This window comes from Amphibalanus amphitrite, unplaced genomic scaffold (genome assembly GCF_019059575.1).
Source record: "Amphibalanus amphitrite isolate SeventyFive unplaced genomic scaffold, NRLGWU_Aamphi_draft 000567F_arrow, whole genome shotgun sequence".
NCBI lineage: Eukaryota > Metazoa > Arthropoda > Thecostraca > Balanomorpha > Balanidae > Amphibalanus > Amphibalanus amphitrite.
Genome location: NW_024882061.1, coordinates 240,208 through 253,511, shown reverse-complemented (window position 1 = coordinate 253,511; position 13,304 = coordinate 240,208). Strand labels below are relative to the sequence as shown.

Below are 13,304 nucleotides of genomic sequence, written 5' to 3'. Positions count from 1 at the left end.
ACGTTTGTAGACGTAATTTTAATGCCGGGTATTGATTCCGATGCGCCCGAATGTAAGCGTTATAATTTATCTCATTATCTCGTTATCTCATGTGTTTTTATTTCTTGCCATGGCTTCTAGAAAGTTTCCCGGTCGATTGCCGGGACTAGCAGAAATTCCTGGTATTCTGGACTTGCCGAGCTCAGTGCTACAACAGCTGCTGGGCACCGTGTTAGAGCATACTGCTTCAATCGTAACCTGTGCTACAACTGATACCGGTGTGCTGTGACCGTACCCCGCGCTCTGCCCACAGCCGACCCCGACTCGGGTATGGCGGAGATCGAACTGGGCAAGGCCGACCCGTCGCCCAAGACGCTGAAGCGGCTCTCGTTCAAGACGACGGTGCGCAAGGCGTCGTCGTCGATCCAGGAGACGATCCAGGGTCTGCCGACTGCGGCCCGCAGCCACCTGCCCGTGTCCAGGACTTTCCAGACGCCCACCACGCCGCCGGACAGTCCGGCGCAGCGGTTCGGCCGCAAGTAACCGCCGCCCGCCGGTCTCCCGCCCGCCGCCCGCCCGGGCTGGTGAGCTGGTTCTACAGTTATCACTCCGCGCCGGTGAGCGGTGGTGGCAGGCAGACAGTGCCCGCTCAGCCGACCTGTGCCGCGGGCGGGGCTAACGCTACGGACGAGCCGCTGGGCTGGCTGCTAAGGACTGCGCTGACGGAATGGGTGAGTTTCCGGCGTGTATTTCGTCGGGAAGTACGGGTTCGTCGGACGCGTGTGTCTCGTGCACCGCTCTGGTCGACAAGCTCGCCCCCGCGCGCGCGAACACTTTTTACGTAGGGAGATGTTATGCCAAAGGTCTAGCGTAAGTCGCCTTTAAATTATTGCTGATTAGTTTGTTTCCTGTGATAGTTGCTTGTTGGGGAGATTGGTGATGGTTGGGCCCCGCCGCTCGGCGTGGGCCGCGGGGGAGACTCGGGGGCTGCTCCGGTCGTACCGATCGTGGACAGCCCGCCGCGGTCGTATCTGTGCCTGAGAACGACTCTGTTCCACGCGGGGTGTGGCGAGGACGGCCCCGGAGGGTTTGGACGATGTATGCCGAGATGTGCCCGCCAGGGATGGCTGCGTCTGGCCGCTGGCGCGTCCCACGCCTTCGCTGCGGCGCCCGCGGACCTGTTACGTTTTCAGTTTGTTACTCGGTTACCTTTGTTGACAGTGGAGATTCGCGTTACTGAGATTTTCCGTCTATCCACGCCTTTTAGTGTGGCGTCGTAGACTGTTTTGTTAAAACATGTCGTACTAGACGTGTAGTCGCTATTCGTAAGCAGGTTATGTTAATCGCGTTATTTATAGTTATTTACTGCAATAGTGGGCGTTTAGGTGAGGCTTTAGCGTCGCGTACAGGGCGCCACGCGCGCCCGAGAGGCCGTCCATGACTAGTCGCGGCGCGCGGTTCTCTCCGCTGATCGGTTCGGTTCGGTTCGGTTCGGTGCTTTTAGTGACGCTGGACTCTGCGGGGCGCCGGTCGCTCTCCTTCTGTGGTTCCCGCTCGTCGCTTCTGGCGGGTGTCGTCCCGTCGGTCTGCCTCTGACGGGCGGTGACGGCGCCGGCCCATCGCGGTCCTCCCCGGATATACATGTACCCTGGCCATTTCCCCGACCCGGAGCGATCGCAGACGGGAGCGACCGCTGCGCGAGCGAGCGAGGCGCGATGCACGAGTTCGACGCGGCACCGCGCGTCAATCATACTGATTGACAGGGAGCTGGGAGGCGCACCGGCGCGCGACGCCCGCTTCGCTGAGTTGTCCGCGACGCGACTATTTTTGTACGCCGTCACCAAAGAGACCGCGCCGCACAATGTACATGCTTTGTATTGGACTAGTTTTCTACCTGTTATTTTTCTCGGTCGGGCGAATATTTATTGCTCCGTGTCATCGATGTCTATGCATTGTCCTCTGCGTACAAAGCCTTCTAATATTAATAAACCGTTAAGGCACCTGATCGACGTGCTTTGTGATCAAGAAAAAACGTTGCGCTACCTGAAACGAAGACCTAATGGTTGTCTCGGACGGTAAACAGCACTTTCCTGTGCTAAACTTCGTGCTAGCGTTACAGTACAGCCTCACGGGCTTGCACACGGTGCCCGGTTGGCTCACAATGGCAGAGAGTTGTGCGATTGGCAACGCAACATTCGACAAATCACTTTGCCTCACAACCCTTGATGAAGTTCCTACACTTTACTATGATCTCCTTTGTTTTTCCTTTTATGTTTTTTAGACGGCATCGCTGAAGTCCTTTTTCTCACGGGACCGCCTAAGTCCTGTTTGACGCGAGATTTCAATTACAAGCCATCTCTTGCCAGTCCAGCACCGACCCACACTGGGCCGGGGGTCCGGAAAAGTGCTAGAAATTATTTGTGATTAAGTTGTTGATCTCAGTGACAAGCAAACATGCTAAAAACGAAGTGGGGCTGCTTAACCCTCGCCGGACCTATTGTCGGATTCTTCTATATGGAAACGACCTTTCTGAAACCCAGGGCACACTTGTTGCTCTCCACATTCACTCATACATCGCACACTCACGCCGGTTTAACACCCAACACTAGGTAATAGAGCACTTCACGGATAGGCTTTTTAGGATCCGGCCCGGCCCATATCCGGCAAGTCATATCCAGATCCGCCCATTATCCGCCTTTCTTTGAATATCAGAATCCGGCCCACCCATGGCCCGTATTGCAGCCAAACTTCCAAAAAATATCCGTAATAATCCGTTTCACCAATAACTGGTTTCACCCAAAACTGGACTAACAAATTCAATCTAAGGGACCAGACAGCCATACAAGTCTTGTGACAAGTGAGTGTCATAAAATGATGCCTATTACTTTAATCAAACCTCTGCTGCCGCTTAACACATTAGGCTAATTTTTAACTTCAATGTTGAATGTTAAAATTTTGATCCGTTTTGATCCGGGTTCAACCTTCAATTCCCAAATCCGGCCCGCCCATATCCGTTCTTTTTTAACAAATTTAGAATCCAATCCTATCCGGTCCGCGGATTTATCCGTGGATAACGGATTTATCCGGCCCATGAAGTGCTCTACTAGGTAACCCACTCACACCCAAGCACGCTGGCCTAGCTGTTGTCGCTCGGGCCCGGGCGCCTTGACCCGGTTCGTTTGTTGCTCGGAGGGTTGCTGGCGGGGCTAGCGTCGTCTGGCCTCAGGTATTGGTTAGGTTAGCATTGTCAATTTTATGTTCTTCTTCGGAGAGGCGCTTTAATTTAAGCGATGCTTTTGCGCCGATCCCTTATTTGCTCTGTACATTTATTTGATCCTTGTTTACTAAAATACACTGGAATGGAATGGAATGGAATGTCGGACCCCCCACCCCCTGGGCCGGCCGAGGGGGGAGGGTTGGTACGACCCCTTTTTGCCGTTTCGCCCCTAATGGAGCTAGAGCCTCGCGGAAAAAAAACAAGCGTGTGCGCCGTTTCAAGGCGGAACGATTGATACCCGATTTTAAGGTCCCAGGTCAACCGGTAACCTCTGAGGTGAAGTCAAAAAGCCCAAGGTAGGGTTTGGTTTTTGGCAAATATTTTCGCAAAAAATGGCCGCAGAGCAGCGATTTTGGCACCATCGTGTTCGCCTGGCTCCGGCGCGTCGAATGGTATACTTTTTGTTCGGGTGAGGTCAACTTAAGGTATTGACCTCGAGTCAAGGTCAGTTCAGAGCCCATCAGGCCACGAACTTAATCGAAGGAGGTCGTATCGCATATCATTCGATTCGGGAGGTCTTTCCGAGTCCATTGGTGGCTTTCCCGAGTCGCTGGCTCAATTTGATCATGAGTTATTGACGAGAAACTCCTATGACCGGTGTGACGTCATAAATGACGTCACGGAAGGTCAAAAATGCAAAAGTAAAGCATCGGATCTTCCAAGGAGTGCACGAAATCACGATTCCGTGTGCTTGAGATAGTTTGAAATCATTCCATGCGCAAAAACAACAGTTTCCTTATTTTCCCATTCACTTTTAATGGTGAGGTCACGTGACCTCGAAGAGTAGCAGGCATTAGCAAAAATTGCGAGTAGGGCATGACAGAAAGATGATTGGTGGTTTGTATGGCATGGCCATTTTTAGCGGCTCGAAATAACATTTCTCAAAAAGTCTAACTTAACCCGCGCACCGACGGGGGGGGGCGGATATCCGCCCCCCCCTGAGGTTTTTCGCGAATAGCGGGAAAACCGCGGCGCGTAGCGCCGCGAAATTTGGTATGACTATTCCCTTATCAATTTTACACATGGTGTGCAAGTTTGAACCTCCTACCTTTCAAGGTCAGGTCACCAGGTCACTTTGAATGACCCAACCTCAAGTCACTTTTTTGCAACTTTGTCACCGTGCCAGAGCTACAGTAGATGTCGGAGGCCTTTGAAAGTCGCAGGATGTTATTAGGTCATTAGTAGCTACAATTTGTATATCTCGGAATTTTGATATCGGTGACCTAAGGTCAGGTCAATTTCGCGACCTCCCCATTATAAGTCAATGGGGGAAAAATCAACTCCCTGTTTTTACCACTAAAACGGGTCGGAATGGCCCCATATACCATACATGACTTCATATACGATCAACCTTCACTACCTTGAGGTCTGTTTTGCTGTTGGGCAGCTGTGAGGTCATGTGACGTCATCAAAGGTCACCAAAGGTTTTTGGCCAATAACTCCGTACAGGAACAAGATACAGACGCGTGGATGGTCTCATTGTGTTCAGCTCGTCAAGACGCATCGAATGATATACATGATGACCTCGAGGTCACGTGACCTGAGGTCAACCTTTGACCTTGACCTTTCGAGGTCAACATATATATCATTCGATGCGGATTGACGAGAGGATCACGATGATGCCCTTAGTTTGTTCATATCTTGACTAATTCGAAAGTTATTCGAGAAAAACTCTCTCCATATCTAGCGCCGCCATTTTGACTTTTTCGACCCCTGTGACGTCATCTTTGACCTGACCTGAAAATGACCTTAGTAAAAATTGTAGATCTTGACCGTGCGTATCCGATGCCGTTTACCGCTTGTCGCTATCTTGCTTCGTTCTCGAGATCTCAGGGGGGGGCGGTCATCCGCCCCCCCCCGTCGGTACTAAGTTGGCGCAGACCCCCGTCGGTGCGCGGGTTAAGAGCAAGTTGTTGTTGATTATCACTGACTTGTGTTTAGGGGTTAAAAATGACTGAATTTTTTAGTTTGGCCCAGAAATGTTGACAGCATTGTGTGCGTTGATCAATTCTGAGCTCAGGGACATATATTTTATTTAGATTATAAGCGTTTGTTTTTCACAACTTCCAGCGTTTTAAAGAGCGCCGGGCCTTCTTTACTGGCGCATATCTCGAAAAGTAGCAGGGAAAAGCAGCAAAGCACCTATATGGAACAACAGATGAGTAATCAGAGGCTAGTATAAAATGTTCATTTTTAGCCGCTCGAAATAACGTTTTTATAAAAGTCTAATTAAAAAATTGGATATGATTTTAAATTACGTCTTGCAGCTGCTTGCAAACAGCTAGCTTATCTTGCAGAAAAGCGATGCAATATGTCAGAATGATGTTGGCATAGTGAACAACAGTGCCCTGAACTAGTCTGACAGGAAATTTCGTTCGAAACGACGATTGGTCAACTATTAAATTACCACTAAAGTTCATCATTAAAATCGGTAAATGTGGTGGCCTATAGAGAGTCTAAATTGTCTTGTGTTTGGTGACAACTGACGACCTCAATTTTGACCTTAGGGCAAAACTAGCATCGGAATCGTATTCTTCGATCAATTTGGGATTAAATGATACCTATTTTGTTCATATTGCGGACAGTCAGTTTGGGGGAATTTCTAGCGCTTTTTCAGGCTGCCGGCCTACAGTGCGACCGTCCCGCCGTCCGTCGCCACCCACACACCGGGCGGCGGTCAGTCACCGCCCCCGCCTCCGCCCCCGCCCCCGCCCGTCCAGGTGCGCGCGCCACCCTCCACCGATCGTCGGCTGCGACGAGCCAGTGTCGTCGGGGCCGCCGGTACCGTCACCGACGCCCTGCCCGGCGGCGGTGGCGGCGGTGGGGACAACTGTAGGTGCAGTGATGGCCGCTGCGGGGTCGGAGAAGGACGGTGTTTGGGTTGTGTGGGGTCTACCACCGTGTGAGGTTCTGTCGTTGTGAGAGCGAGGCTGACGGAGGCTGAGGACCAAGGTGAGTTCTGGGGCTGTGGAGACTGGTGCTAAAGGAGGGAGGGTGGGGTGGGGTGGATCGGGTTAGTCCCTATCGATGCGTTCGACCCACCGCAATCCATCGAGAGGGGCTGTGATCCCCACTGACGCGCTAGATTTGGGTGGTTGGAACTGGAGGTGTCCGACTGTGGCGCCGGCCGCCGCGCCGTCGGGGTCATCGGGCAAGACCAGCATTATCTGGTTGTGCCCACACGAAATGAACGGACTTCTCTAAGCATATACGAACTTTTTCCTAGCCACCGTCTCGTACCTTATATTAATATCAATAGAAATTGCAAAACAATTTCGACAGTCATCATGCCTGAAGTCACCCTGGTCTCTGACATCGGCTTCCCAAACCTACCTAAAGTTTAATCAACGTTAACGTTGATTAAACTTTTAGCTTTTCTAACGCTAACAACGTTAGTGTTAGACCTTGTCGATCTAACGGAACCTTTCCACAGCCAAAAGGATAGTAAGAATAAAGAGAGGCATTTATCTGGGCGGCCACCGGCACCCTAGTGCACCGGGCTGAGTGCCTCCACGGGGCCTGTCACAGTGAAAAGGCCAACCGTGAATCGTCAGCCCCGCAAACGGTCATCTCACTGCACGTGGGCCCGCTCCTGAAGAGCATGCGTGGAATCGTGGTTTCGTACACTACTTGCAAGGTCTAATGCTTAACTTTTGCATTGTTGACCTTGTGTGACGTCATTTATGGCTTCACTGTGGTCATCGGAGTTTCTCGTCATATATTTCCGATTAACTCAGACTAGTGAGTCGGAAAAGCATCAAATTGTCTCAGAAAGGCGTACCCAATCGAATGCTTTCGTGATATGACTTCCTTCGACTAACTTTGTGAGCTGAGAGGCCGTGACCTGACCTTGACTTGTGGTTAACCTAGAGAAGTCGACCTTGCCGAAACGAAAAGTATGTCATAACACGCACCTGACCATGACAAACACGTTTGTTGAATGAATCATGCTTGTTTGAGAAACAGGAGGCACCCAACCGAAGTGCCTCCTTCTCACTGGCCACAGGCTTACGGTTCTTTTATCAGCCAAGACAGAAGCCATTGTGTCTCCGTCAGTATCGTCCACAAACAGGCCCGACAGCCCTCCATTCTTATTAGACACATACCGGCGTATCTCCAAGGCACATGTCCTAGCTATGAATGTAGGACATACGTATGCAGTAGCCACAAGCCGATTGTATCTCGGTCTGTGGTCACTTGATGACTCACTCCCTCCTCCATCCAGCGGAATGTCGCTCCGTATATCGCCGCCACCCGGCCGGCCGGCGGCAGGTCCCCGGTGCCCTGCGGCGGCGGTACAGCGGCCCCCATCGACCAGACCGCCCGGCGCGCGGGTCGTCGCCTGCCCCAGTCGCCGACTGTCCGCGCCGACAACAGGAGCGCACCCACGCGTGACGAATGAAGGCGTCATTGTTCGTGGGTCGGGTGTCCCCCATTCACACCAGCAGGGATGAGTCGGGCAAGAGGGGCAGGTCGTTAGGGGAGGTCAGTGCGAGAATGATCAGTGGGCAATTAACGGGGTGCGAGATCGACGAGAAAACGATGCTTGATGAGTGATCAATCAGTTTTAAATCAAGAATTTGCTAATGTAGTAACGAGAGAAGTGATTTGTAGTTCATGTGTTCTTATCCGGCAATGATTGCACACGAGTTTTTTTGTTGCTGTTCCAAGTTTTATTAACCCAAGTGTCTCTTTCCTCGCTTAACCTCATGACGCATGAACCTAATGAGTCCATGCATATCTTGAAAGATAAAGTTTATCTTCCCGGTCATGATCCATATAGCGTCCCTCACTGCGCACAGACTGCTCCGTATCGTGCCGGGCTTCTGATAATGGTGAATCAGGCCGTTCAAAACAGATATCGGCTTCCGAAGTCACGTTTTTATTCTAGAGGCATTTAATTAGTCTGCGATGAGAACCTGTCTTTTTTCTTTATTTTGCTTTCTGTGACAGCACTGCGGGATGACCAACATCTCGCCTGGTCTAATTTCCGATTCGGCGAGCTCATTTCTCGCAGCTCGCAGTAGCCGCGACCGGTAGCAGCTGTCTCGTCTGCACGTTCAGCATATCGACCACGCACGATGACCGGAGTCGATTCAGCTCCGGGTGCCGATACACCAGCTGGGTGCTGGGTCAGTGGGATAATAACTAGTCGGTAGTTGTGATAACTACACTGCCACATCGAGCTGTGGAGATGATACACCAGTTGGGTTAGTGGGATAATAACTAGTCGGTAGTTGTGACACACTGCCACACCGAGCTGTGGAGATGATACACTGGTTGGGTCAGTCACAGTGGGATGCTATTTGTGATACACCGCGCTGGATGGTGATATACTGGACTGGGGTCTGGGGAAGTGATACACGAGAGTTATGCATGTGATACACGACCGCGGGGGTGGTGATACACTGGGCTGTGAGGTGATACACCCGGGTGTGTAGGTGATAATATATGGGGCTGGTAAAGACGACACATTGGACTTGGAGATGATGCACCGAGTTGCAGAGGGGGGGGATGTCACGCCGAGCTGAGGCGGTGGGCGATGCACCGGACCAGAATGGTGATACACTGGGCTGTCACGGCGAGCTGTGGCGGTGCACTGAAAACAATTTAACCCAAGGCCCGCGAGTAAACCGGTGTTTTGCGGGTGCCCCTATCCGCAACCATTTTTAACCACCCTCCCAGGAGTACAGTAAGGTCCCATTGCAGTGAAGTCGTCCCTGCTCTCAGCGGACTTGTTCGCTATATCCGCTCAGAGCAAGTACGACTGCACCGCAATGGGACCTAGCACTACTCCTAGGAGGGTGGTTAAAAATGGTTGCGGATAGGGGTACCCGTAAAACACCGGTTTACTCGCCAGCCTTGCGTTAAATTGTTTTCAGTGTGGGCGATGCACCGGACCAGAATGGTGATACACTGGGCTGGGAGATGACACGTCGGGCTGGGGAGGCGACGCGCCGTGCACCGGTCGGGGTGCCAATATACCGAGATGGGGTGCCTAATGCACCGAACTCCGCTATTAGCGTCACAACTCGCGTTTGAGCGGCAGATGAAGCACATTTGGGGTGCGTGGCACGCTGGGACATTGGTCGAGTACGCTGATTGCAGCTCTAAAATAAAATGAAAAGAAAATCGGAGATAGCAGGACGTTTGCAAGCTAATGAAGGATTGAAACGTATCCAGGTTGGGCTTATGTATGTTGTTTGTAATAATGCCGCCTGGTGTGGAAATCCATGTGCGAGCATTCGCTTCCCGAGTTTTCTGATTAAAGCCAAGGTCGCAGCCATTGCCACTGTATCGAATGGAATGTGTCCCCATCGGATTTCGTGCCACTGGGATGTTAATGTCCAGTAAATGCCAGACGGGTCAGTTTTTAGAGGTGTTTTTGTTCTGGCCCTGGAGCCGTTCTTGTACCTGTTTTTCTCTGCATTGCTGGAGAATGACGTTAGCTCCAGGACTCGTTGTTTAGACGAAATCAAATATGCATTAGAATGCGTTGCTTTCGTTGTCAATGACAGGACGTGCCAGAGCACTGGCGATGTCTTTTAGTTTTGTTCCGTTCAACTCACTTAAGAACAAAGCTAATCAGCGTGTAGGAAAATATGTGCTACGGAGAATGCATGTTGGAGACAGCTGAGTTAGCTCAACCAGCCGGAGCCCTCGAGCTCACCCCAACAAACTGTTTGATCCTGTAAGGCGCGGTTCAATGCGGGTGAACGAGTCAGATATCGTCAAAGTGAGATTGATGAGCCAAAGCGAAAAGCACTGGCCACTGTGTACATACTTCAGCTAACTCCACTTCCCCACACAAATGCTTAGTGAGATGAGCATTTGTTTGTCCATAGACCTTTGTATACAGACTACAGAGGTCTATGGTTTGTCTGTGCTTCACATGCATGCCTTAATTCGCGAAGGTATATATTTTTATGTCTGTACCTACGTGCGTGTGCATTGCAGGATGCATTGATCCAATCGCTGTTTGAAATACGGCCGCTGTTCAGTTCAGGGTTCAATATCAACCGTTGGCTGACGAAATTTGCTGAACAATACTTTATCTAAATGAGGAGAGGAAAGATCAGTTATTTGTTAGCAGCATTGATGCAAACAGCCAACATAATAAATAAGTCATATCGTCTTAACAAAGCCTTCTTTTTTGCCTTTCCTTATGCTCAGTCAGTGAGCGATACAGTGCATACCGAAGTCGATTATCGCGCATATTCATGCGTCTTGTGTTACTGTCATGCCTAAAGGCCGCCCCACACTGAAACTCGCATGCGGGTTGCGGGTTTGCGGGTTTTGAGTTTGCGGGCATAATACTAATTCATAGAGTGATTAGACCGTTTTCTTATGGAACCTTCATGAATGCAGTGAAGCCGGTACACCTTCAGAAACTTACATATAGTCGCAATACCAGCGCAACGAACCAAAATTCGGCTTCGATGAAAAACCCGCAAACCTCGCAGAACTCGCAGACCTCGCAGCGAGGAAAATCGAAAGTTGACTCAAAATCAACTTTTGGAATGCAATGCAAGGTCGCTCGCGAGCTAAAAACATGCAGACTCGCTTGTTAGATGGTAGTGTGGGTCACTCAGCCTAGATTGTATTATTTGATTTTGAAGAAACCCGAAAACCCAAAAACTCGCAACCCGCATGCGAGGTCCAGTGTGGGGCGGCCTTAGCATGAAAAGCGGATTTATTTAAACGTATTTGTGAGGACTAAGGACCACTGTAAACCACCGCCGCTCGGCATCGCTTGGCGCACTGCGACGTAGACTGTGCCGCATTACAGTGGTGTACTGCGGCGCAGTATACCACGCAGTCACTGAGAGCCAGCGCTATGCCGGCTGTCGACGTTTGTCGCGTTTCCATTTTTAACAATAGCTATTCAAGAAGCGTTAATGCAAGCCTCAGATAAGCAGGGAAATAATAGCAGTGTTTTTTTGTGACTGACGTTTCAGCATGCCATATGGTCTTTGTTGCCGAGGCGTCCGTAAACTCATACAATCATCATGACATTTCACCGACCATGGTTCTGTAACTCTGGACCATTTACTGCAAATTCTAAGGTCTTTATAAAGTAGCTTGTCTATAATATCACAATTTCTATTGCTATTTACCAAGCAAGATGAGCAAACAGTAGCAACGTCCTAGTAAGGATAATGAAGGCTTTCTTTCCAGATGATTAACTTAAACGCGGAAACGTCACCAGACATGACACAATTTCACAGTTGCGTGCTGTAAGTGTTTGCTCGGGCTCCACTAAGCTCATGTTCCAATATTCCAAATTGTCACTGGTTGCGGCTCAGCCAACAGACGGCTCCAATCGCGCCATGGCCAAACAGACAAGTCTCGTTTATATGGCATGCAATGCAGTGCCAGCAGGACCCGAACGCTCTGTTCCGGCATTGTTAGACGCTGCGCACGGCTCTGGGCTGCACTCCGGTCCATGTAGCACGTCAGTTGTGGAGCGTCTGACGTCGGGGGTGGTCACTTCAGCTGCTGATAGTACTAATTATCAGTGAGCAGTGATTTAATCGGTTTGCATGATGTGATTGAGGAAGACTCACTATGTGTGACGATTGTGAAAGCAAATTCTGTGCATTTTTGCTGCACCCGGGCATTTTTGAGCTGGTGGAATTGTGTGAAACGCTGTGAAGTGAGAAAATTTCCCGGCTGTTTAGCCGTATAACCATCGACGTGTGGTCATCCGAATCATTTCATAATTCATTCTGAGTTCTCGGTTGCTGCGCACACTTCAATGTCAGCATGTCGTGTCAATACTAAACACAGATAACCATTTTGCTCGATGGTGACTAAGAAAAGGGTGTCATTCAGTGTAGATGGTTCACAGGTGATGGCTATTATCAGCACAAGACGTGAGTACATAAAACGATCGAGAAGCCTAGTCTTGTCCTGTCACGTATATTCCTTCAATTCCGGTCTCTTGGATGTTTTTTTCTGTCAAATTTCAGTACGGCCTTAATCACATAAATCGATGCATATTATGCATGCATTGCATATGCATTGCATAAGATGCAATCAATGCTCGTATATGACGCACATTGCATACCTATATTGGTAAATTTGCAAAGCTGTGCATATAGGTATGCGACATGCATCGGCACATATTTGCGCGAACCTGTACATACCTATGCGTGCAGTTACTAACAGTATGCATCATTCTGATTAGATGCATTCTTATACATGAATATAAGAATCTTTGAGCTCGATTTTACAATTCCAATTAAATTATGTATAAAAAGTTATTGATGGTGCGCAGTACTTCAGCCTACACTGCTGCAGTGCCAGAGGACAGCTGAACAGTATTGATTACTGAGACTAAGAAGACGACCGCACCTATGGAAACCATCGATCCGTCAGCTTCATAGTAAGCGACCAGAAAACTCCGCAGCAGCAGTAGCATTGCAACCACTCTTATATAACGGCGACCGCATCATTCCTAGGAATGCTGCTTCCTTTGCAACACTTGTGATTACGAAATTATCGTCCAAATATTTTATGACAGCTTGGGCCATGCCATGTTGTGGAATAAGTAAAGTATTTATCTGACTATGCGGGCTGCAACTGCTGAGAATCAAGCCTGTGCCAGTGGTGGCCGACAAACGGACCTTCATCAAGCCATGTTATCATCTGAATTTAAAACCAATGGCGTATTCGAATGTGCATCTTTAGATTTGACAGTCATTCAATGAATTCATAATTATATTAGTGCTTTATGCGGATGTAAATTGCTGGATATTCACCCGAAGAGACGTAGAAGTGGCAGCACGTCAAACCAATGCCGCACTCCAGCTCAGTCGTCAGCGAGGCGCGTCTCAGGCTAGTTTGTTGTGTGACGTCCGCTCAATAACTGCCTTCCCCTGCGGACGGCCTATAGACTACAGACAACGTCATTCAGCTGCTCCTTTGATGTCACTGCTCAGCTGGTTCGAGCCCCGCCAGGGAAAGCACCATTTGTGCTCGTTGTGGGCATCACAAAGGCTACTGATGGCATAACAAGATGCAGGCTCATTGTCCTTGTGCATTC

General features: G+C 49.8%; 1 protein-coding gene across 1 annotated transcript in view; it reads left to right on the top strand.

Moving 5' to 3' along the window:
• The window catches only part of LOC122393986 (ral GTPase-activating protein subunit alpha-1-like), a 41,302-nt gene extending 39,318 nt beyond the window's left edge, over positions 1–1,984 (top strand). Inside the window, exon 40 of the mRNA XM_043390510.1 lies at positions 293–1,984. Within this exon, the coding sequence (XP_043246445.1) occupies positions 293–522 (230 nt within the window). The 3' untranslated portion in view covers positions 523–1,984. The remainder of the gene's footprint in view (positions 1–292) is intronic.
• Positions 1,985–13,304: the final 11,320 nt, after the last annotated feature.